General features: G+C 43.3%; 1 protein-coding gene across 7 annotated transcripts in view; it reads right to left on the bottom strand.

Moving 5' to 3' along the window:
• Nucleotides 1-27,328, bottom strand: part of LOC131948059 (uncharacterized) — a 48,871-nt gene that overhangs the window by 2,281 nt on the left and 19,262 nt on the right. For 3 of the 7 annotated variants that reach the window (XM_059309535.1, XM_059309539.1, XM_059309541.1), the window contains 6 exons: nucleotides 5,399-5,538; nucleotides 4,698-4,849; nucleotides 3,903-4,584; nucleotides 2,695-3,534; nucleotides 960-1,163; nucleotides 240-394 (listed from right to left, as the gene is read on the bottom strand). In XM_059309535.1, the coding sequence (XP_059165518.1) occupies nucleotides 240-394; nucleotides 960-1,163; nucleotides 2,695-3,534; nucleotides 3,903-4,584; nucleotides 4,698-4,849; nucleotides 5,399-5,538 (2,173 nt within the window). Of the gene's footprint in view, nucleotides 1-239; nucleotides 395-959; nucleotides 1,164-2,694; nucleotides 3,535-3,902; nucleotides 4,585-4,697; nucleotides 4,850-5,398; nucleotides 5,539-6,014; nucleotides 6,064-9,560; nucleotides 10,556-11,282; nucleotides 11,482-27,328 lie in introns of those variants that run through there. The other 4 variants (XM_059309537.1, XM_059309538.1, XM_059309536.1 and 1 more) reach the window with 4 other exon arrangements.

Genomic DNA, 27,328 nt, shown 5'->3' on the forward strand with positions numbered 1-27,328 from the left:
TTTAAAACTTCAAACACCAAAACAAAAACTAATCATCAATCCATGCACCAAATGACACCACTATATAACACAACCCACACAAAAAAAGACTACCCACTCAACGAATGACCCACCCACACAAAAAAAATGACTCCACCCATACATCAAACAACCACAAAGATGTAACAAATTCACCCCCCATCCCTCTAACAAATCATCCCCCACCCCACTATAGAAGAAATGAGAAGCAATGAGCCAACCTGAGGTTGTCCACCGTGGCTGAAGGGTTGCTGAACTCCCTGCCCAGCCGGTTGTAGCAAAGCTTCATGTGGTCAATGGATGTGTTCTTCTCCAGTACATCCAGCAGTTTAGAGAAGCCATCATTGGTGATGCCACACATGTTCAGGCCCAGGTTCTGGAACAATACAGGTAAGTCAGGTCAACAGGTGACAATTGTACAGGTGAGTCAGGAACAGGGCATTCCCCCCCCCCATCAATTACCCCCCCCCCCCCGGAGTAATTACCCCCTGTCAATTACCCCCCCCCCCCCCCGGACAGGTTAGAGTTAGGGTTAGGGCTAGGTTTAAGGCTAGGGCTAGGGTTAGGGTAAGGTTTATTGCTAGGGTTAGGGTTAGGTTTAGGGTTAGGCTTAAAACAATGTTAAACGTTAGTTTTGGTTTTGTGTTGTCTTAGGCTAAGGTGGATGCTTAGCTTTTGGTCTTTTTCTTAAGGTTAGGATTAAAGTAGTATATAGGTATAGAATTCTAATTAAGGATTCTAACTTGAGAGGGGGGGTAATTGACAGGGGGTTATTGACAGGTGGGTAATTGCTCCGGGGGGGGGGGAATTACGGGGAAATGTCCGGGGGGGGGGGGAGGGGGTAATGTCCTGTAGCCAGATAAGTCAGACCAACACTTCTATATAAGCCTGGGCCTAGCAGTGCCAGACGCTGTATGACAGACTGTACAAGCCCAACCTACCTGCAAGGTTGACGACCTCTCTATGGCAGCCGCCAGCTTGAAGATACCAGCGTCCATCAGCAGGTTGGTGCTGAGGTCCAGGTGCCGCAGCTTCTTGCAGTGTGTGACCAGCTCGGCCAGAGCCTCGCAGCCAGCGCTGGTGATGCCACAGTTCTCCACACACAGCTCACTGACACTAGACTCTGGCAGGAATTTGGCCAGTGCCTACAGCAGACAACAAATAACTCATTTGGAAACCAATGAACTGACTACAAGAAATTACACTGTCATTTGGAAACCAATGGACTGACTATAAGAAATTACACTGTCATTTGGAAACCAATGGATTGACTACAAGAAATTACACTGTCATTTGGAAACCAATGGACTGACTACAAGAAATTACACTGTCATTTGGAAACCAATGGACTGACTACAAGGAATTACACTGTCATTTGGAAACCAATGGATCAACTACAAGAAATTACATTGTCATTTGGAAACCAATGGATTGACTACAAGAAATTACACTGTCATTTGGAAACCTATGGACCGACTACAAGAAATTACACTGTCATTTGGAAACCAATGGACTGACTACAAGAAATTACACTGTCATTTGGAAACCAATGGACTGACTACAAGAAATTACACTGTCATTTGGAAACCAATGGACTGACTACAAGAAATTACACTGTCATTTGGAAACCAATGGACTGACTACAAGAAATTACACTGTCATTTGGAAACCAATGGACTGACTACAAGAAATTACACTGTCATTTGGAAACCAATGGACTGACTACAAGAAATTACACTGTCATTTGGAAACCAATGGACTGACTACAAGAAATTACACTGTCATTTGGAAACCTATGGACTGACTACAAGAAATTACACTGTCATTTGGGAACCAATGGACTGACTACAAGAAATTACACTGTCATTTGGAAACCTATGGACCGACTACAAGAAATTACACTGTCATTTGGAAACCAATGCATTGACTACAAGAAATTACACTGTCATTTGGAAACCAATGGACTGACTACAAGAAATTACACGGTCATTTGGAAACCAATGGACTGACTACAACAAATAATAACACGTCATTTGGAAACCAATGGATTGACTACAAGAAATTATACTGTCATTTGGAAACCAATGGATTGACTACAAGAAATTACACTGTCATTTGGAAACCAATGGACTGACTACAAGAAATTACACAAGTAAACCCTAACATAAATAGAAGTACAGCTATAGAACTTCTACTGTATCAGGCTCAAGAAGTTAAATAACTTTGTTCATTCCTAATGCATAACTTCAAATGTTTGTCTATTACAGTCTCCCCACCCTCAACAGTAAAGCACCCCGACAGACATTCAATGGTTTATTACATCTACAAATATCAGACAAAATGCTATATTTTAAATACTTTCTGTGTTTTTATAACCTAGAATATACCCAGGAGATGTAGCCTACAACAGTGAGTGAGTGAGTGAGTGAGACAAGTCCATTCAGTACAATGGTCTGGTTATCATCAACAAGGAGTGTCACAGTTCAAGTGATTTACACTTTTATGCTAATTAAACAATCTAATTAGGACCATCCCACTTTTAGCTAATGTTTAAGTTATCAATGTGGCTAAAGATTTATAAAAGTATAAATCCTAACAACTCCTAACAACTCATCTATCTAGTTGAGCTATTTGAAGTAAGAATCGTTACAACTCATCTATCCAGCACCCACTGACCTGAATCCCCTCATCAGCTATAGGGTTCCTGCTGAGGTCAAGGACGTTGAGACTCAGGTTGCGCACCAGCCCCTCTGCGATGAGGTAGCAGCCAGACCAGGTGAGGTTGTTGCTGCGCAGTCTGACCTTCTGCAGGGTGGTGTTGGCGCGCAGCATGTCCTGCAGACACTGGCAGCTGTCGTCTGTCATCTCCAGGAAACTCATGTCCAGGTCCAGCAGGCTGCGGTTGCTGGCCATGGCTGCAGCTATGGCCTTGATGCTGGAGTAGTCCAGGCCACAGGAGGACAGGTTGAGCAGGCGCAGGGACCTTGTCTTGACCAGCAGCTCCGCTATGGCCTGCGCACCAGACAGGTCAATGTTGTTGAGGCGAAGGTCCAGGGAGTGGATTGTTCTGTTTCCTTCCAAAGCTTTACAGATGACTTGGATGTCCTCACCACACAGCTGGGTTTTCCCGATGCGCAGCTCACAAATACAGTTGTGGTTTTTGATGACTTGGGCCAAAGCTTGTGACCTCTGACCTGACAAATTATGACCTGTGACACAAACACTCATCATAATGAGGCCGGGGAAGATCCCGTTCTCCCCGTTCTTGGAAGACTCGCTGTCCCCGCCCTCCAGCAGGGAGTAGGCGGAGTTTCTTGAGGAAGCTTTGCTGAGTCTCTTGTCCGTACTGGCCCGTACCCTCTCCAGCTCCACCAGGGGCTTGAGGGTGTGGTCGGGGGCCAGGTAGCCGATCTCGTAGTTGATGTTCTTCTCATCAGCCAGCACGGGGGTCTCGTAGTGCACGTTGTAGGGGACGTCATGGATGACCCGGTCCATCTCTCTCATCACTTGCAGAACCTGTAACAAAAAATCCACAGATGCCTCTTAAATAAGAGTTGTAAAACTAAGCAGGGAGTGAACTCTCCATTACAGGAAACCTTTACTGATGAAACTGATACACACCAAATCATTTAACTAATGTGTAGCCTACAGAGAACTGACCTCCAACCTTTATAAATGAGACTGATACATATACAAGCATATAACTATAGAGAACTAACCTAGACTGATACATACCCAAACATTTAACTAATATGTAGGCTATAGAGAACTGACCTAGACTGATACATACCCAAACATTTAACTAATATGTAGGCTATAGAGAACTGACCTAGACTGATACATACCCAAACATTTAACTAATGTGTAGCCTATAGAGAACTGACCTCCAGAATCTCCGTACAGTTGCCGGACTGGTTCATGACGTCACAGAAGACAGGCAGCACGTCAGGGGTGCTGTCCCCTATCAGCTGGACCAGGCTCTCACACACAGACTTGCGGTCATGGTGACCCAGGAAAAACTGGACGTCGATGTTGGTCAGCACCCCCAGCCTCTTGAGCTGGTCCAGCAGGGGGTAGGGGTCCAGCCTCTGCCTGAGTAGCTCGGCCACGCTGCTCATGATGTGCTTCTGCCGGCTCATCTCCCCCTTGTCGCTGGACTTTCTCCGAGGGCGACCTGCACGCTTCATTTCTGGTGTTTTGATTTTAGGCTTGCGTTGGATTGAATTGTGAAGAGTGTTTTCTGGAATGGTTTTGATCCTGGAGCCTGCGGGGGTTGAGACTTGTGGACTGATGTGGAAAGACACAGATAAAGGTTCCCTGAAGGAAGCGTCGCAGCTTCCTGTCCTCTCGGACTCGTTCTTGGAGATGTGCTCCAAGAGGTTGTTGTTCTCGTTCATGTCTGAGAGTTTGAGAGTTTTCACGTAGTTGGCCGCCATGACCAGGCTCTGGGACTGGGACGAGTCTGTGGATGAGTTGTGGGACTTGAGCTCAGTCACCTGCTCGCTGTTCATGTAGGTTGGGTCAGTTTCTGTGTCCGTGGAATGTTTGGTAACTGTGGAGGGGGTCCTAGAAATATAGCAAACATTAGTGTGAGTTAAGCAAACTAATGCAACATCAATGAAACAACACTTATTTAACCAAACTGACAGAGGCCAGAACTTGAAATGGAGAAATGTTACCTGAATAAAAACAATCGTGGTGGTTTTGGAGGTGGTACCCCATTGCTGCTAAACCTGGGCACACCTGGAGCTTTCTCTACAACATCTGGTAATGGTCGACAGACTGGTCCTAAGGTGGACAGGGGTCGATGGTCAGCTATCTCAGGGGGGTTCTGTGAGTAAAACATGACTTCAATGTAAGGCCCAGGGTCCAAGCAAAATGTTCAAAGTGATTTGTAAATAGGTTAATCTAGTAAACACACATGTATAACAAAACAAATGTATGAAAATATTTTAATCTTATAAACACCCATGTACACCAAAACACCCATGTGCACCAAAACACCCATGTACACCAAAACACCCATGTACACCAAAACACCCATGTACACCAAAACACCCATGTGCACCAAAACACCCATGTACACCAAAACACCCATGTAAACACTCATGTACACAAAAATACCCATATGCACCAAAACACCCATGTACACCAAAACACCCATGTACACCAAAACACCCATGTGCACCAAAACACCCATGTACACCAAAACACCCATGTGCACCAAAACACCCATGTAAACACTCATGTACACAAAAATACCCATATGCACCAAAACACCCATGTACACCAAAACACCCATGTACACCAAAACACCCATGTGCACCAAAACACCCATATACACCAAAACACACATGAAAATCAAGTGGTCACCACTAACCTGTGACGTGTCAGACTTTTCCAGTAGAACAATAGTTGGCTTCTCCTTACGGCCCAGTGGCTTGTGGTCATGGCGACTACGTCCAGACAGTCGGCGCCAGAACTTCCAGGGCGAGGAACTGGAATCTGTGTGGCATGTTTCTGAAAAGTCAAGGTCAAGGCTCATTACCTGAGGTCAAGACTCAATTCCCGAGGTCAAGGCTCATTACTTGACGTGCAAGCTTTGAATGAGTTAAAGACCATGTGAAACCAAGAGCTGTTGTCGGGGCTGATTACTTGACATGTCAACTTGACACAAATCAGAAAACGTGTGAACTCAGGAGCTGAAGACCTTGACACATCATTTCTTCGGGTGCTGGGTTCAAACCCAACACAGACCAACTAACACATCCAGCTACTGCAGCAGGCATTATGTCTCAACATGTTTCATACACTCAAGTAATACAGCACAAATATACCGTCTGTCAGAGCACAAATATCCGGCCCATTATGCCTACTATTGTTACCGTAATTGAATAAATAAATAAATAAATAGTAACAAAACCTTGCACATGAGTTCTATAAGTCATCATATAACAGGGCCGTATATTATAAAGATAAATAAAAACCTGCTGTACCTGTGGTAAGAAACAAGTGAACAAACATTTGTAACCAAGTTATCCTGCTCCCACTAACCACACCAGTGTAAGTAGAGACAGTGGAGAAATGTTTTATATAGAGGACATAGCGGGCTTGTATGGGCGAAGGACTGGTCCGACTTCATTGTTCCCCCTGCATGAAGTAGATTGTGTTCAAGTGGATTTGACACTGGGTGGCGACATTTTCCCACACTCGTTAGGACTGTCTGACCCATTCATAACTTTCACACTGTGACAGATATAGAAACTGTTGAGTTTCTAGTTCTTGAGCTGGGTTTTTTATACAGGGAGTGACTTGATCTACTTGTAGGGACAACTGGGTTACAATATGTGTAGACCATGTAGGCCATGGCAAGTCTCAAAGATACAGCTAAATAATATTAACGAGTCTTATAAGATAGGTTAACATAAATTCAAGTCTTAAAAAGACAGCTGCTTAAAATGTCAAGTCTCAAAGAGATAACTTAACCTAATGTCAAGTCTCAAAGAGACGGCCTAATACTATTAACAAGTCTTAAAGAGACAGCTTAACACAAAAGTCTTAAAGACAGATAGTTGCCTACAAATATAACAATATCAAGTCTAAGAAAAGTAGAGCGCAACAGTCAAGTCTAAGAAAAGTAGAGCGCAACAGTCAAGTCTAAGAAAAGTAGAGCGCAACAGTCAAGTCTAAGAAAAGTAGAGCGCAACAGTCAAGTCTGAGAAGAGTTGAGCGCAACAGTCAAGTCTGAGAAGAGTTGAGTGCAACAGTCAAGTCTGAGAAGAGTTGAGCGCAACAGTCAAGTCTGAGAAGAGTCTAGTACAACAGTCAATTCTGAGAAGAGTTGAGCGCAACAGTCAAGTCTGAGAAGAGTTGAGCGCAACAGTCAAGTCTGAGAAGAGTTGAGTGCAACAGTCAAGTCTGAGGTTGAGTGCAACAGTCAAGTCTGAGAAGAGTTGAGCGCAACAGTCTGAGAAGAGTTGAGTGCAACAGTCAAGTCTGAGAAGAGTCGAGTGCAACAGTCAAGTCTGATAAGAGTCGAGTGCAACAGTCAAGTCTGAGAAGAGTCTAGTACAACAGTCAATTCTGAGAAGAGTTGAGTGCAACAGTCAAGTCTGAGAAGAGTTGAGTGCAACAGTCAAGTCTAAGAAGAGTTGAGTACAACAGTCAAGTCTGAGAAGAGTTGAGCGCAACAGTCAAGTCTGAGAAGAGTTGAGTACAACAGTCAAGTCTGAGAAGAGTTGAGTACAACAGTCAAGTCTGAGAAGAGTTGAGTGCAACAGTCAAGTCTGAGAAGAGTTGAGTGCAACAGTCAAGTCTGAGAAGAGTTGAGTGCAACAGTCAAGTCTGAGAAGAGTTGAGTGCAACAGTCAAGTCTGAGAAGAGTTGAGTGCAACAGTCAAGTCTGAGAAGAGTTGAGTGCAACAGTCAAGTCTGAGAAGAGTTGAGTGCAACAGTCAAGTCTGAGAAGAGTTGAGTGCAACAGTCAAGTCTGAGAAGAGTTGAGTGCAACAGTCAAGTCTGACATTGAGTGCAACAGTCAAGTCTGAGAAGAGTTGAGTGCAACAGTCAAGTCTGAGAAGAGTTGAGTGCAACAGTCAAGTCTGACATTGAGTGCAACAGTCAAGTCTGAGAAGAGTTGAGTGCAACAGTCAAGTCTGAGAAGAGTTGAGTGCAACAGTCAAGTCTGAGAAGAGTTGAGTGCAACAGTCAAGTCTGACATTGAGTGCAACAGTCAAGTCTGAGAAGAGTTGAGTGCAACAGTCAAGTCTGAGAAGAGTTGAGTGCAACAGTCAAGTCTGAGAAGAGTTGAGTGCAACAGTCAAGTCTGACATTGAGTGCAACAGTCAAGTCTGACATTGAGTGCAACAGTCAAGTCTGAGAAGAGTTGAGTGCAACAGTCAAGTCTGAGAAGAGTTGAGTGCAACAGTCAAGTCTGAGAAGAGTTGAGTGCAACAGTCAAGTCTGAGAAGAGTTGAGTACAACAGTCAAGTTTGACATTGAGTGCAACAGTCAAGTCTGAGAAGAGTTGAGTGCAACAGTCAAGTCTGAGAAGAGTTGAGTGCAACAGTCAAGTCTGAGAAGAGTTGAGTGCAACAGTCAAGTCTGAGAAGAGTTGAGTGCAACAGTCAAGTCTGAGAAGAGACGAGCGCAACAGTCAAGTCTGAGAAGAGTTGAGTGCAACAGTCAAATCTGAGAAGAGTTGAGTGCAACAGTCAAGTCTGAGGTTAAGTGCAACAGTCAAGTCTGACATTGAGTGCAACAGTCAAGTCTGAGGTTGAGTGCAACAGTCACGTCTGAGGTTGAGTGCAACAGTCAAGTCTGAGAAGAGTTGAGCGCAACAGTCAAGTCTGAGAAGAGTTGAGTGCAACCGTCAAGTCTGAGAAGAGTTGAGTGCAACAGTCAAGTCTGAGAAGAGTTGAGTGCAACAGTCAAGTCTGAGGTTGAGTGCAACAGTCAAGTCTGAGGTTGAGTGCAACAGTCAAGTCTGAGAAGAGTTGAGTGCAACAGTCAAGTCTGAGAAGAGTTGAGTACAACAGTCAAGTCTGAGGTTGAGTGCAACAGTCAAGTCTGAGAAGAGTTGAGTGCAACAGTCAAGTCTGAGAAGAGTCGAGTGCAACAGTCAAGTCTGAGGTTGAGTGCAACAGTCAAGTCTGAGAAGAGTTGAGTTCAACAGTCAAGTCTAAGAAGAGTTGAGTGCAACAGTCAAGTCTGAGAAGAGTTGAGCGCAACAGTCAAGTCTGAGAAGAGTTGAGTGCAACAGTCAAGTCTGAGGTTGAGTGCAACAGTCAAGTCTGAGAAGAGTTGAGTGCAACAGTCAAGTCTGAGAAGAGTTGAGTACAACAGTCAAGTCTGAGGTTGAGTACAACAGTCAAGTCTGACATTGAGTGCAACAGTCAAGTCTGAGAAGAGTTGAGTGCAACAGTCAAGTCTGAGAAGAGTCGAGTGCAACAGTCAAGTCTGAGAAGAGTCGAGTGCAACAGTCAAGTCTGAGAAGAGTCTAGTACAACAGTCAATTCTGAGAAGAGTTGAGTGCAACAGTCAAGTCTGAGAAGAGTTGAGTGCAACAGTCAAGTCTAAGAAGAGTTGAGTACAACAGTCAAGTCTGAGAAGAGTTGAGCGCAACAGTCAAGTCTGAGAAGAGTTGAGTACAACAGTCAAGTCTGAGAAGAGTTGAGTGCAACAGTCAAGTCTGAGAAGAGTTGAGCGCAACAGTCAAGTCTGAGAAGAGTTGAGTGCAACAGTCAAGTCTGAGAAGAGTTGAGTGCAACAGTCACGTCTGAGGTTGAGTGCAACAGTCAAGTCTGAGAAGAGTTGAGCGCAACAGTCAAGTCTGAGAAGAGTTGAGTGCAACAGTCAAGTCTGAGGTTGAGTACAACAGTCAAGTCTGAGAAGAGTTGAGTACAACAGTCAAGTCTGAGAAGAGTTGAGTGCAACAGTCAACTCTGAGAAGAGTTGAGTACAACAGTCAAGCCTGAGAAGAGTTGAGCGCAACAGTCAAGTCTGAGAAGAGCTGAGTGCAACAGTCAAGTCTGAGAGCTCACCAGCTATGTCCAGCATCTGTATCCCAGCATGCCCATCCCTCAGGGGACAAGTCTCCTGGGTCGCGGCGTTCCACGAGGACCTGGCACAGAAGGCTCGCTCCACCCCACGGAGAAGGGAGCAGATACTCATTGCCTCAGGTGCTGGGTTCAAACCCAACACAGACCAACTAGCTCATCCAGCTACTGTAGCAGGCATAATGTCTCAACATGTTTCATACACTCAAGTAATACAGCACAAATATACCGTCTGTCAGAGCACAAATATCCGGTCTGTTTGAACACAAATATCCGGCCCATTAAAAATTGTCAGAACACAAATATCCCGTTGTCCAGAAGAGATGAATGTTGTACAGAGCTGAACAATGGACAAAATCCTCACAGTAATCCTCAATTATTGTCTCACTGTTCAAACCAACGTTTCATTACACGCATCACGAGAGCGGTAACTGGGCGCAGTTACAATTATAATAAAACATGGAATGGAATTATGATGACAGCAAAGCATGTAATGGAACATGTCATTTATAATTGAAGGCATGTATAGTAGCTGGAGAAGATAAAATTATCAGCATGTAGGCAATATGAGGAAGGTGAAGGTCAAATATGTAGATAAGCTGCAGGTCATGTAGCAAAGGTGTAGGTCATATAGACAGATACGTGTGTGTTGTTTATTCTAGCTCTAATACAAAACTTAAAGGTGTGATCAGTGTCTTTATGTTGTACTTATGGTGTGTGTGTAATATACTTATAGCAATGCACATTGAATTAGTTGTTATATCTATGTTTTTCGTCTAATTAAAACAGTTTCTGACACAAGCCACTTCAACCCTCAAGGTATTCACAAGATCGCGACCCATATCCAATACAATGCTAGAACACGACATTCTTGTGTTTAAGAAAAAATTCCAGAACATGTTACAATACGAATCACTACACAAATTGAGTAAAACCATCCGGTAAGAAAGTATTGTTAAGACTCTAGAGATGCTACTTGAAGCAGTAAGAAAGTGCTGTTTAGACGTCTGACTAGAGATGCTACTTGAAGCAGTAAGAAAGTATAAGAGATGCTACACATCAGGTCCAGGAACTATCGATCACCCTCCTGTCCCCAACAGCTGGCCGTCTTGTATTGATTGCTGCTCCTGTCATCGGTTCTCACACACCTACACGGTCACTCCAGGACACGGCACTAGGCTGGCACTACACGTCTGGCAGCTACACACCAGATGTGACCTACAACACACCAGACGTGACCTGTTACACGCTAGACTACAAGCTACTACACACTAGACGTAACCTGCGACACACTAGACGTGACCTACTACACACTAGACGTGACCTACTACACACCAGACGTGACCTACTAAACACTAGACGTGACCTACTACACACCAGACGTAACCTGCGACACACTAGACGTAACCTGCGACACACTAGACGTAACCTGCGACACACTAGACGTAACCTGCGACACACTAGACGTAACCTGCGACACACTACACGTAACCTGCTACACACTAGACGTGACCTACTAAACACTAGACGTGACCTACTACACACCAGACGTAACCTGCGACACACTAGACGTAACCTGTGACACACTAGACGTAACCTGCGACACACTAGACGTAACCTGCGACACACTAGACGTAACCTGCGACACACTAGACGTGACCTGCTACACACCAGACGTAACCTACTAAACACCAGACGACAACCTACTGTCCTGGAGGAACACCTAAACTTCACGAATGTCCAGCTTATCCTAAAGAGAGCGATGATTTAAAACACAGGTTGTAAATTAGTCGTTGAATCCAGGGGACGCGAAATATCGCAGGTTAGAGCTCACAGTGTGAGTGACTGGCAGCCATGTTCTCATGCCCATCCCACCTTACTCATCATCGATTAGGTCATCGATCGGGATCAATCGTGCTGCGGTCACGAGAAGGCTAAAGGTGAATATAATAGATGACCCATTAGGTGACGTCATATGACTGGTGAAGCAAGTGACATCCCAGTCGCATAGTTTATTCTAGATGTAGGCTACTAGCCTTTACTAGCCTTCACTCTCGAACCACGTCCTCACACGTTTCAACAGATGACAACATCCCAATGTGGACTACTGACTGACAGACTGACTGACACTACGATTGCTGGACAGGATAAGGATACTCAACTGAATGCACAAACTGTTGCTATAGCCCATACATCACCCCCCCCCCCACCCACATACGACGTAAAGGGTGACAGAGGTACGACTGGCACCAAATCACGTGACAGTGAGGTTGACGGTTGGGAAATCACGTGACAGTGAGGTTGACTGTTGGACCAGACAACAGAAAACAAACTTTGGGTTCCAGCACATTACAGCGTGAGGAAAATGTCACAACACCCCCCCCCGACGTTACAACCAGGGGCATGTAGCTCTATAGGTCAACTGTAATCTCATTTCTGCTGTCGGCTGGTGAGGTGGACCGGGTGTCTCGTCCTCAACAGGCCGCCTCTCTCTGCTGACCTTTGGCTCGCCACAACAAGAAAGTAGGTCACAGATCAATACACCAGATGCTTCAACTGACCAGCGGAAGTGGAGAGGGGCAATAAAAAAAATGGGTACATTAGACGACTGGGTAGGGTACATTAGACGACTGGGTAGGGTACATTAGACGACTGGGTAGGGTACATTAGACGACTGGGTAGGGTACATTAGACGACTGGGTAGGGTACATTAGACGACTGGGTAGGGTACATTAGACGACTGGGTAGGGTACATTAGACGACTGGGTAGGGTACATTAGACGACTGGGTAGGGTACATTAGACGACTGGGTAGGGTACATTAGACGACTGGGTAGGGTACATTAGACGACTGGGTAGGGTACATTAGACGACTGGGTAGGGTACATTAGACGACTGGGTAGGGTACATTAGACGACTGGGTAGGGTACATTAGACGGACAGTAGACAATTTCCTGCTGAGTCCCACTCTGTTCAAATCTTAACCAAGAACTGGACGGGTCCCCTGACTTATGACCTTAACGTATGGTCACTGAAATCATCAGCCCACACGGACCCCAGTAATGTATTAAGATAGGGGCCTACACCAGCAACAAACAGTGAGCTGAGGTTAGAAAAGGCTTTGTTTTAAATCTCGATGAAATGTCAATAAAAAAAAGACATGTCAGCCATAAAAAAAGCGGTGAATATCTGACACGTCATGAATGTCGGACGGAAATAGCAAATAGCTGAGATGATTGATACAGGCAGAAATCGATGGGAACCAGTGAACCAACAAGCAGGTATGTGACGGAATGAGGAGATCGATGGCCAACCTTAGATGTGTGCCTGACTCACCGGCACAATACTGGCTAGCCGGCACAGTGCGGTACAACACGGCTTTACCGGCACACACCGGTACAACAAGCTTTACCGGTACACACCGGTACAATACTGGCTAGCCGGCACAGTGCGGTACAACACGGCTTTACCGGCACACACCGGTACAACAAGCTTTACCGGTACACACCGGTACAATACTGGCTAGCCGGCACAGTGCGGTACAACAGGCTTTACCGGCAAATACCGGTATAAAACGGCTTTACCGGTACATACCCAGCCATGTTGTATCCTCTGGGCTGTGCTGACCACAGGATACCAAAACTTACACCATCCATTCACAAGCGTCAAGGAAAGATGTTAGACAACCATCAACACACCCAGCCTTGTTGTACCATCCATTCACAAGCGTCAAGTAAAGATGTTAGACAACCATCAACACACCCAGCCTTGTTGTACCATCCATTCACAAGCGTCAAGGAAAGATGTTAGACAACCATCAACACACCCAGCCTTGTTGTACCATCCATTCACAAGCGTCAAGTAAAGATGTTAGACAACCATCAACACACCCAGCCTTGTTGTACCATCCATTCACAAGCGTCAAGGAAAGATGTTAGACAACCATCAACACACCCAGCCTTGTTGTACCATCCATTCACAAGCGTCAAGTAAAGATGTTAGACAACCATCAACACACCCAGCCTTGTTGTACCATCCATTCACAAGCGTCAAGTAAAGATGTTAGACAACCATCAACACACCCAGCCTTGTTGTACCATCCATTCACAAGCGTCAAGGAAAGATGTTAGACAACCATCAACACACCCAGCCTTGTTGTACCATCCATTCACAAGCGTCAAGGAAAGATGTTAGACAACCATCAACACACCCAGCCTTGTTGTACCATCCATTCACAAGCGTCAAGTAAAGATGTTAGACAACCATCAACACACCCAGCCTTGTTGTACCATCCATTCACAAGCGTCAAGGAAAGATGTTAGACAACCATCAACACACCCAGCCTTGTTGTACCATCCATTCACAAGCGTCAAGTAAAGATGTTAGACAACCATCAACACACCCAGCCTTGTTGTACCATCCATTCACAAGCGTCAAGGAAAGATGTTAGACAACCATCAACACACCCAGCCTTGTTGTACCATCCATTCACAAGCGTCAAGGAAAGATGTTAGACAACCATCAACACACCAAGCATTGACCGATTGTCCCAGAGGTTAAAATAGCTCCTACAGCTCCTACCCACCCTACCTACACCCTCCCTTAAGCAGTTACAGCACTGTTTGACACAATAGACTTAAAAGCTGAATGGACCTTCTAATGATCACACAGAACGGTTCCTATATTTCTACCACCACAAAGTTGAATGATCACACATAAATCTTCCTATATTTCTACCACCACAAAGTTGAATGATCACACATAAATCTTCCTATATTTCTACCACCACAAAGTTGAATGATCACACATAAATCTTCCTATATTTATACCACCACAAAGTTGAATTATCACACATAAATCTTCCTATATTTATACCATTACAAAGTTGAATGATCACACAGAAGTGTTGCCTGTATTTCTATCACCAAAAAGTTGAATGATCACACACCACTGCTATCTGTATTTCTATCACCAAAAAGTTGAATGATCACACAGAACGGTTGCCTGTATTTCTACCATTACAAAGTTGAATGATCACACAGAACGGTTGCCTGTATTTCTAGCACCAAAAAGTTGAATGATCACACACCACTGCTGCCTGTATTTCTAGCACCAAAAAGTTGAATGATCACACCCCACTGTTGCTATCCCCCTATATTTCTATCACCAAAAAGTTGAATGATCACACAGAACGGTTGCCTATATTTCTATCACCAAAAAGTTGAGTGATCACAAAGAACTGTTGCTATCCCCCTATATTTCTAGCACCAAAGAGTTGAATGATCACAAAGAACTGTTGCTATCCCCCTATATTTCTAGCACCAAAAAGTTGAATGATCACACAGAACTGTTGCCTGTATTTCTAGCACAAAACAGTTGAATGATCACACGCCACTGTTCCTATCCCCTGTATTTCTATCACCAAAAAGTTGCACTGTTCCCACGGGACCAGGAAACGTGTGACAGCCGGCTCTCTCCCCACAGTTCCAGACCTACGTGACAGTCTGGCTACAGAACCCCATCCTTGGCACCAGTGCTAAACTAGGTTATCTCGCGGGTTACTTCTCCTGTTTTAATGTCTCGGTAAAACAAGGGGGGGGGATTAAAATACCGGAAGTTGTATCGATTATCAACCATCCCTACATAGTTACAAAAACAATGGGTGGCACACAAACGTTCAGGTTTTTTTCAAGGCCTTGGTCTACAAACTTTGTTCTAGTGATGGCCATTGGCCTACAGACATACAGGTGTGTACTAGTGATGGCCACATGGCCATTGATTAACTTAAAGACCAGTCTCTAGAAGCACGAATGGTATGCTGCAATTAGATTAATATTTTTTAATTAGACGCTAGTCTGCATGAACTAGCCATCGACCTGTATGAACTAGCCATCGACCAACATGAACTAGCCATCGACCTGCATGAACTAGCCATCGACCATCATGAACTAGCCATCGACCAACATGAACTAGCCATCGACCATAATGAACTAGCCATCGACCAACATGAACTAGCCATCGACCAGCATGAACTAGCCATCGACCAACATGAACTAGCCATCGACCAGCATGAACTAGCCATCGACCAGCATAAACTAGCCATCGACCTGCATGAACTAGCCATCGACCAGCATGAACTAGCCATCGACCAACATGAACTAGCCATCGACCAGCATGAACTAGCCATCGACCAACATGAACTAGCCATCGACCAACATGAACTAGCCATCGACCAGCATGAACTAGCCATCGACCAACATGAACTAGCCATCGACCAGCATGAACTAGCCATCGACCATAATGAACTAGCCATCGACCATAATGAACTAGCCATCGACCAACATGAACTAGCCATCGACCAGCATGAACTAGCCATCGACCAGCATGAACTAGCCATCGACCAGCATGCACTAGTAATTCTGTCAGAACAGAACAGGCTAGCTGAAACCAATGAGGAACAACCAACCAATTACAACAACAACCTTAGCCATTGAAAAACCCCACTCCCCGCGGTAATGGAAAAAGTGAAGGTATGAAACGACCGGCCGGCGTCTATTGATTGCAGGGGTCCCTGTGGAATCATCCAGTTAGAGAAGAAAGTGTTGAAGGTTTTTACCAAACAGCTATGTTACAAATATGCACGTCATTTCTTGCTGTGGTCTTCACAACATAACAGCTATAACATGTTCCTTAAAATGTCTTTAGTTTCAAAACCTAAGGTACTCTTGTCATTCTTTGGTAGGTTGTCAATGTAACATTCAATAGTCGAGAATGTTGACACAGAGAAAACACGCCATCCAAACCAAACACAAACACACAACGTAACCACACCAAATGAAAATCGCACCATTTCACCAACTCGAACACACACCCACACAAAACACACAACTTTATCTCACCAATAAAAATTTAATTTTTAAAAAAAAAACGTTTAAATAACAAACGCAAATAATAGCGCGATAAAATGAGAGCTTTAAATAGGAAACTAATTAATCCATAGAAATTAATTAAGAATCCAATGAAGTCAACTTATTTGTCACAGTCACGTAGGTCAAGTCTGAACCTACGACCCTAGTTTGAAAGAAATCGGTTCGGTAAAAGTGGTCGTAATTTGGACTCATGACGGAAGGAGCACGACAAAAGCAAGTACGAGGAAGTGATAAAACAGCTTGTAAAATGCCAGACCAACTCACCCAGTACTCCCTCTGACTTCCGTCTCTGGGTCCACCTGGATGAAATGGAATACATGATGTAGAGAGATGGACGGCCTACACCATCAGAGACTTGTGTACACACTCCCACTGGTAACACACTCTACGGGATCCAGCTTGAAGGTCTAGCACTACACTGTGCTCCATTGTCCCCAGCTGCAACTTGCTCCACTCAATAGACTTACAGTGCTGTCCTATGTGTCAATTATGTGAATTACACTTTTCAATAGGGTCCTATGCGTGAATTACACGGTGCAAATATTCCACATAACAGCATCCCGTGGGGGCGTACAGTGCCGTCAAGATTCCTGTGTGTGTGTATTTGTAGAGTGACGGCCTGTTGACGTGTGTCGTGAGGTGGCTGTGTCCGGCAACTCACTCACGACTCAATGACTAAACCGTGGCACCGGGTCAGTGGATTTCTCATTCCGCGCGCCATCCGCGCACGTGCTGACAAAAGGGCAGGAGCTGACAAATACGTGTGTGAGTAATTCAAGACCAATCAATGTCGGCAGCCATCTCGCGCTGTTTGCTCATCAATAATTTCACAGCCAGTGTCTTAAGTTTAATGACAGGCTATGTGTCTTAAGTTTAATGACAGCCTCTGTGTCTTAAGTTTAATGACAGGCTATCTGTATGACAGGCTATGTGTCTTAAGTTTAATGACAGACTATGTGTCTTAAGTTTAATGACAGGCTATCTGTATGACAGGCTATGTGTCTTAAGTTTAATGACAGACTATGTGTCTTAAGTTTAATGACAGACTATGTGTCTTTAGTTTAATGACAGGCTATGTGTCTTAAGTTTAATGACAGCCTGTGTCTTAAGTTTAATAACAGGCTATGTGTCTTAAGTTTAATGACAGGCTATGTGTCTTAAGTTTAATGACAGCCTATGTGTCTTAAGTTTAATGACAGGCTATGTGTCTTATGTATCACATACTATTTAAGCTAGTTTCAATTATTATTTTCATTTAGAGGGAATTATATCTACACATTAAGTTAACGTTCGTAAGGTCACAGCCTAAACATGTGACTTAGAATAAGCGGTAATGCTGCACATCACACACACAAGTCGGGCTCCCTATATATCGACAGAAGTCGGGCTCCGTATATATCGACACACAAGTAGGGCTCGCTATATATCAACACACAAGTAGGGCTCGCTATATATCGACACACAAGTCAGGCTCCCTATATATCGACAGAAGTCGGGCTCCCTATATATCAACACACAAGTAGGGCTCGCTATATATCGACACACAAGTAGGGCTCGCTATATATCGACACACAAGTCAGGCTCCCTATATATCGACAGAAGTCGGGCTCCCTATATATCAACACACAAGTAGGGCTCAATATATATCGACACACAAGTCGGGCCCCTATATATCGACACACAAGTCGGGCCCCTATATATCGACACAAGTCGGGCTCCCTATATATCGACACACAAGTCGGGCCCCTATATATCGACACAAGTCGGGCTCCCTATATATCGACACACAAGTCGGGCCCCTATATATCGACACAAGTCGGGCTCCCTATATATCGACACACAAGTCGGGCCCCTATATATCGACACATAAGTAGGGCTCTCTATATATCGACACATAAGTAGGGCTCTCTATATATCGACACATAAGTAGGGCTCCCTATATATCGACACACAAGTCGGGCTCCCTATATATCGACACATAAGTAGGGCTCCCTATATATCGACACACAAGTCGGGCTCCCTATATATCGACACATAAGTAGGGCTCTCTATATATCGACACACAAGTCGGGCTCCCTATATATCGACACATAAGTAGGGCTCTCTATATATCGACACACAAGTCGGGCTCCCTATATATCGACACATAAGTAGGGCTCTCTATATATCGACACATATGTCGGGCTCCCCATAACCTCACACTTCCACACACGATTACATATGTAAAGAGAATGTTAGCCTACATGTATGTAACACTTAAGCCTCCCCCCCCCCCCCCACAACGAGATAATTATCGTGTCTGTTTGCTGCAGCTATTGTTATCTTTTGCCTGCGTCAATAACCAGCTGAAAGATCTATATTGTAAGAAAAATGTCAACACACGATTCCCAATACCGTCAGTGCTGCTCTCCCTGAAACTGATATTAGAGCTCTCAGGTGAGCAGGCATGCAATGAGCTGGGTGAACGTGATATTAGAGTTATCAAATGAGCAGGCATGCAATGGGTTGGGTGAACATGATATTAGAGTTATCAGATGAGCAGGCATGCAATGGGATGGGTGAACATGATATTAGAGTTATCAGATGAGCAGACATGCAATGGGATGGGTGAACATGATATTAGAGTTATCAGATGAGCAGGCATGCAATGGGATTGGTGAACATGATATTAGAGTTATCAGATGAGCATGCATGCAATGGGATGGGTGAACGTGTATTACTAGAACAGTTGCATTTAACACTAGAAAATTATCACATACTGTTTGGACGGTCGAACATAATATCCGTTTATGTTTGAGACCAACCAACGTGAAATGGATGCTTCGATACCCGCCTACAATAAACTACTCACAGCCTTGGCAACATTAGGCTAAACCCTCCATAGAAAGGAGATTTGAATTCAAACTTTATTTATTGCATGTAAATCACACACTGTTTACCTAAAGTGTGTTTGTAGGGGTCGGAAGGGGGCGGGGTTAACGTAAATAAAACTTAGCAGGCCTGCGATGGTTTTTTTTCGAAATTAGCTTCAATATAAATACAAGGAATTAAAAGATAACAGTAAACTTGTTTAATAACACATTTTTTTTAAAATACAAGAAGTTGATTGGGAGAAAAAATATTGTGTATCTAGAAACTAGATGAACAGGTGCTAAATGTAAACATTCACCTACACAGTGTGGGAGTGGGGAGGAGTGGGGTGTGGGGAGGAGTGGGGTGTGGGGAGGGGTGGGGTGTGAGGAGGCATGTCGGGCGAGGTGGGGGAACTGACTGAATCTCTTGTCTGGCATATTGAGGTCACGGCAACAAGTACGGGAATTCCCGGCCTCCATCAGCCGTGGTGTTTGAGCGATAATGTTAAAAGGATTAGCAGCAAGCCAGAGACCAAACACGTTTTTCTCTCTGGCCTTTGAGTTACATGTATCTCACACAACTCCAATGTTTCTGGAAGCAAACACTCACGTCAAACAAAGACAAACATACCAGATCTAGTACGGAGCTGTAGATAGGTCGTCATTTAGCATTGCAGGTTTCTAAGTGATGTAATAATAATAGACATTTGTGTCTATCTACAAGAGAGTGGAACTGGCTATGTGGTGCCAGAGTGTGTTGTACCAGACAATGAACCCCTTGTTCTTGTATCACAACACAGAGCTGATACAGGCACACACACAGGGTACTAGTGTACTGAGTTCAGAGTTCACTGTAACAAACCAGAGAGGAAAGCCAAAGATATCACGTTCAATAGAGAACAATAGTATCACCTCACAGACCACAGGAAATGTGATAGTTCTACCATCCCTAGCCCTCCCCACCTAGGCCCAGTTATCTAAAGAGCGTGCAAATCTTGAAAGCCAACTACAAACACGACAAGATCCTCGCTAGTCTTGTGTGGACATGTCGCTTGGTTTAGCGGCACAGGGAGAGAAAACAGCAAGAAAACATCAGAATGGATGTAGCGTTGGGACCTTGAGTTTTACACCAAACGTAACTAGAGTTGTAGGTTGGACCTTGAGTTTTACACCAAACGTAACTAGAGTTGTAGGTTGGACCTTGAGTTTTACACCAAACGTAACTAGAGTTGTAGGTTGGACCTTGAGTTTTACACCAAACGTAACTAGAGTTGTAGGTTGGACCTTGAGTTCTACACCAAACGTAACTAGAGTTGTAGGTTGGACCTTGAGTTTTACACCAAACGTAACTAGAGTTGTAGGTTGAACCTTGAGTTTTACACCAAACGTAACTAGAGTTGTAGGTTGAACCTTGAGTTTTACACCAAACGTAACTAGAGTTGTAGGTTGAACCTTGAGTTTTACAACAAACGTAACTAGAGTTGTAGGTTGAACCTTGAGTTTTACACCAAACGTAACTAGAGTTGTAGGTTGGACCTTGAGTTTTACACCAAACGTAACTAGAGTTGTAGGTTGGACCTTGAGTTTTACACCAAACGTAACTAGAGTTGTAGGTTGGACCTTGAGTTTTACACCAAACGTAACTAGAGTTGTAGGTTGGACCTTGAGTTTTACATCAAACGTAACTAGAGTTGTAGGTTGAACCTTGAGTTTTACACCAAACGTAACTAGAGTTGTAGGTTGGACCTTGAGTTTTACACCAAACGTAACTAGAGTTGTAGGTTGGACCTTGAGTTTTACACCAAACGTAACTAGAGTTGTAGGTTGGACCTTGGGTTTTACTCCAAACGTAACTAGAGTTGTAGGTTGGACCTTGAGTTTTACACCAAACGTAACTAGAGTTGTAGGTTGGACCTTGAGTTTTACACCAAACGTAACTAGAGTTGTAGGTTGGAGCTTGAGTTTTACACCAAACGTAACTAGAGTTGTAGGTTGAACCTTGAGTTTTACACCAAACGTAACTAGAGTTGTAGGTTGGACCTTGAGTTTTACACCAAACGTAACTAGAGTTGTAGGTTGGACCTTGAGTTTTACACCAAACGTAACTAGAGTTGTAGGTTGGACCTTGAGTTTTACACCAAACGTAACTAGAGTTGTAGGTTGGACCTTGAGTTTTACACCAAACGTAACTAGAGTTGTAGGTTGGACCTTGAGTTTTACACCAAACGTAACTAGAGTTGTAGGTTGGACCTTGAGTTTTACACCAAACGTAACTAGAGTTGTAGGTTGGACCTTGAGTTTTACACCAAACGTAACTAGAGTTGTAGGTTGGACCTTGAGTTTTACACCAAACGTAACTAGAGTTGTAGGTTGGACCTTGAGTTTTACACCAAACGTAACTAGAGTTGTAGGTTGGACCTTGAGTTTTACACCAAACGTAACTAGAGTTGTAGGTTGGACCTTGAGTTTTACACCAAACGTAACTAGAGTTGTAGGTTGGACCTTGAGTTTTACACCAAACGTAACTAGAGTTGTAGGTTGGACCTTGAGTTTTACACCAAACGTAACTAGAGTTGTAGGTTGGACCTTGAGTTTTACACCAAACGTAACTAGAGTTGTAGGTTGGACCTTGAGTTTTACACCAAACGTAACTAGAGTTGTAGGTTGGACCTTGAGTTTTACACCAAACGTGACTAGAGTTGTATGCTGGACCTTGAGTTTTACACCAAACGTAACTAGAGTTGTAGGTTGGACCTTGAGTTTTACACCAAACGTAACTAGAGTTGTAGGTTGGACCTTGAGTTTTACACCAAACGTAACTAGAGTTGTAGGTTGGACCTTGAGTTTTACACCAAACGTAACTAGAGTTGTAGGTTGGACCTTGAGTTTTACACCAAACGTGACTAGAGTTGTATGCTGGACCTTGAGTTTTACACCAAACGTAACTAGAGTTGTAGGTTGGACCTTGAGTTTTACACCAAACGTAACTAGAGTTGTAGGTTGGACCTTGAGTTTTACACCAAACGTAACTAGAGTTGTAGGTTGGACCTTGAGTTTTACACCAAACGTAACTAGAGTTGTAGGTTGGACCTTGAGTTTTACACCAAACGTAACTAGAGTTGTAGGTTGGACCTTGAGTTTTACACCAAACGTAACTGTAGTTGTAGGTTGGACCTTGAGCCCAGACAATGAGATATAGCTGTAGTTGTATGCTGTAATGTTCCCAGAAATTAGTGCATTTTTCTTTGAGCACTTTATCTATGAGCGCTTTATCAGTGCGCGCAATTTTTCGTTGCGCATTTTCCGGTGCCTATTTTTTTAGTTTCCCAAATCTATCTCGGTTGTAGATAAGGTCAGTGTTAGCTCAAAGAAAACTCTGTGCTTAATGCACATTTTGCACCCTCTACGTCACGTGCCTGGGTCTGTATGTCTATCCCACTCAGATTTTTTAATATCTTAACTCTCTTCTAGTGAACAAAGCAGACATTGGTTGGCTATATTGGAGTAGAACTGCCGCGAGTATTGCGTGTGATGTAGACTAGTCATGTATACACATTCATTACAATACTAATGCGTGTGATGTAGACTAGTCATGTCTACATATTCAGTACAAATTGAAAGTGGAGAGCGAGTGCTAGGGCTCTTTGTGATTCAGAAACACATGAAATATCTACACATGTTTACTCGAGTCAATAAGAACACAATCAGCAGGCAGGTTAACCCCACACCAATAGCCAACAACAACAACGACAGTAAAGACACCCACTTAGTGTCAGCAGCTAGTGTAGCAGACAAGAGCCGCGTAGAGCCAACAACAAAATCAAACAAACCTACGCTACAAACATGCAGCTTCAAATGGCCAGGTAAACGGACGAATATTCAGACAGCTTATAAAGTAAACAGTTGGTTTATCCTTTTTTTTTTTACTTGAACCCTGGGAGCGCCAAGTAACGGTGGGGTGGGGTCAAATTACTGCGCGAGCAAACGACGGAGAAAGAATGGGCGTGAGGGAGGAGAGGGGTCGGATTACAGAGTGAGTTAAAATTTAGTGAGGATGGAGGGGTGGGAAGGTGGGGCGTGATATTAAAGAGCGAGTAAAATTGGTGAATGTGAGGGGGAGCTGAGAGGGGAGGGGTGTAATATTACGGGGTAAGCTAGAGTCACGGGGTTAGGAGTTCGCTCAAAACCCAGCAGAAAGAAAGGGCAGATATAAAAATAAAAGGTTATTGAGATAACTTGCAGCACGAACATCTTTTCGCACAAGCTGGTCAATAAACAAAGCAGAATATAAGTTGTCAATAAACAAAGCAGAATATAAGAAAACCGTCTTTTTGCCAATAAACAAAGTAGAATATAAGACAAGCGGCTTTTTGCCAATAAACAAAGTAGAATATAAGACAAGCGGCTTTTGGTCAATAAACAAAGAAGAATATAAGCGACTTTTAAATCAAGACAGCGCCACGGCGTCATTCATATGTGTAGCTATTAGGGTGTTGGCTGTTGCAGTAATTAACTAGCCAGACCTGGACTGTTGTGGACTTTATACACGATCATGAGACGGCTGGTATATGAGAACATTTTCTACCAGCTGACGAGAATATTCTCCCTGTTTGCACCCAAAATATAGACCAAAAACTTTAGAAGGGACGGTAATGGCGCAGGGAGAGAGTTGAATGCCTTCAATTAAACGTGTTATTGGGCGGATCAAACATGACATGCACATGTGAAGCAGTGGCGCTAATGGGGGCTGAGCTAGGACCTTTTAGCTGAGGTCATTGCTCCACACAACCATGGCTCGCTATGGTAACATTTGATCTAATGTGGTCCTGTCGTAACATTTGATCTAATGTGGTCCCTATGGTAACATTTGATCTAATGTGGTCCCTATGGTAACATTTGATCTAATGTGGTTCTGTGGTAACATTTGATCTAATGTGGTCCCTATGGTAACATTTGATCTAATGTGGTCCCTATGGTAACATTTGATCTAATGTGGTCCTGTGGTAACATTTGATCTAATGTGGTCACTATGGTAACATTTGATCTAATGTGGTCCTGTGGTAACATTTGATCTAATGTGGTCCTGTGGTAACATTTGATCTAATGTGGTCACTATGGTAACATTTGATCTAATGTGGTCCTGTGGTAACATTTGATCTAATGTGGTCCTGTCGTAACATTTGATCTAATGTGGTCCCTATGGTAACATTTGATCTAATGTGGTCCTGTGGTAACATTTGATCTAATGTGGTCCCTATGGTAACATTTGATCTAATGTGGTCCTGTGGTAACATTTGATCTAATGTGGTCACTATGGTAACATTTGATCTAATGTGGTCCTGTGGTAACATTTGATCTAATGTGGTCCTGTGGTAACATTTGATCTAATGTGGTCACTATGGTAACATTTGATCTAATGTGGTCCTGTGGTAACATTTGATCTAATGTGGTCCTGTGGTAACATTTGATCTAATGTGGTCCTGTGGTAACATTTGATCTAATGTGGTCCTGTGGTAACATTTGATCTAATGTGGTCCTGTGGTAACATTTGATCTAATGTGGTCCTGTGGTAACATTTGATCTAATGTGGTCACTATGGTAACATTTGATCTAATGTGGTCCCTATGGTAACATTTGATCTAATGTGGTCCTGTGGTAACATTTGATCTAATGTGGTCCCTATGGTAACATTTGATCTAATGTGGTCCCTATGGTAACATTTGATCTAATGTGGTCCTGTGGTAACATTTGATCTAATGTGGTCACTATGGTAACATTTGATCTAATGTGGTCCTGTGGTAACATTTGATCTAATGTGGTCCTGTGGTAACATTTGATCTAATGTGGTCACTATGGTAACATTTGATCTAATGTGGTCCTGTGGTAACATTTGATCTAATGTGGTCCTGTGGTAACATTTGATCTAATGTGGTCCTGTGGTAACATTTGATCTAATGTGGTCCTGTGGTAACATTTGATCTAATGTGGTCCTGTGGTAACATTTGATCTAATGTGGTCCTGTGGTAACATTTGATCTAATGTGGTCACTATGGTAACATTTGATCTAATGTGGTCCCTATGGTAACATTTGATCTAATGTGGTCCTGTGGTAACATTTGATCTAATGTGGTCCTGTGGTAACATTTGATCTAATGTGGTCCTGTGGTAACATTTGATCTAATGTGGTCACTATGGTAACATTTGATCTAATGTGGTCCTGTGGTAACATTTGATCTAATGTGGTCCTGTGGTAACATTTGATCTAATGTGGTCCTGTGGTAACATTTGATCTAATGTGGTCCTGTGGTAACATTTGATCTAATGTGGTCCTGTGGTAACATTTGATCTAATGTGGTCCTGTGGTAACATTTGATCTAATGTGGTCACTATGGTAACATTTGATCTAATGTGGTCCCTATGGTAACATTTGATCTAATGTGGTCCTGTGGTAACATTTGATCTAATGTGGTCCTGTGGTAACATTTGATCTAATGTGGTCCTGTGGTAACATTTGATCTAATGTGGTCACTATGGTAACATTTGATCTAATGTGGTCATGTGGTAACATTTGATCTAATGTGGTCCGTCGACAGGACACTACAATATCGTAACGTTATTTTAATAATAGAATCGCTGGTAGGGTTAGGATTAGGGTTAGAACTACGCATTTTTCTGTTAGCGCTTTTTTCTGTGTGCTCTTTTTTCCGTTACGCAATTTGTTTTGCGCTTTTTTTCCGTTCCACATTTTTCCGGGAACCTAGGATTAGACTAGCAAATAAGCAGCCGACTTATTTACAAGTATAAGGTTTAGAGAAAATATGCGACAGAACATATGAATAGGTCAAACATGAGAAATGTCATCAAACAGTTTTCAACATGTTTGTTGTTTGTTTAGCTGTTGGGGCTTTCAGTAGAAACATAAACAGTGGTCGGTAGAGATCTTTGTTTATATTTATATTACTGTCCTCATTTATGTTGATAGGAAACTATGAACCTGAGTGATCATAATACGCTGTAGAAAGGGTTAGGTTGTTGATACACAGCCTGAGTTACCATTATACGCTGTAGAAAGGGTTAGGTTGTTGATACACAACCTGAGTTATCATAATACGCTGTAGAAAGGGTTAGGTTGTTGATACACAACCTGAGTTATCATAATACGCTGTAGAAAGGGTTAGGTTGTTGATACACAACCTGAGTTATCATAATACGCCGTAGAAAGGGTTAGGTTGTTGATACACAACCTGAGTTATCATAATACGCTGTAGAAAGGGTTAGGTTGTTGATATACAGATTGGAGGTGACAGGGTTGTAGACGGAATGAGAGAAGTGTGTGAGGGTGTGTGGGTGTGTGGGAGAGTGAATGAGACATCCGTTCCCACACGGGCCCATCTAATTGCTAGTTAACATTCCTAGGCTGAAGCGGAAGTTGTGTGAGCAGGTGGGGCCAGTCATTATGTCGGCCCGTGACGGATTCACGTTTCACTCAATTTATCCCGTGACGGATTCACGTTTCACTAAATTTATCCAGTGACGGATTCACGTTTCACCAAATTTATCCAGTCATGGATTCACGTTTCACTAAATTTATCCAGAGACGGATTCACGTTTCACCAAATTTATCCAGTCATGGATTCACGTTTCACTAAATTTATCCAGAGACGGATTCACGTTTCACCAAATTTATCCAGTCATTGATTCACGTTTCACTAAATTTATCCAGAGACGGATTCACGTTTCACCAAATTTATCCAGTCATGGATTCACGTTTCACTAAATTTATCCAGAGACGGATTCACGTTTCACCAAATTTATCCAGTGACGGATTCACGTTTCACTAAATTTATCCAGTCATGGATTCACGTTTCACTAAATTTATCCAGAGACGGATTCACGTTTCACCAAATTTATCCAGTGACGGATTCACGTTTTCTTAAATTTATCCAGTGACGGATTCACGTTTGACCAAATTT

Source organism: Physella acuta, unplaced genomic scaffold, assembly GCF_028476545.2.
Source record: "Physella acuta isolate Inbredline_101_S28 unplaced genomic scaffold, ASM2847654v3 ptg000622l, whole genome shotgun sequence".
In the NCBI taxonomy this organism is placed as follows: Eukaryota; Metazoa; Mollusca; class Gastropoda; family Physidae; genus Physella; species Physella acuta.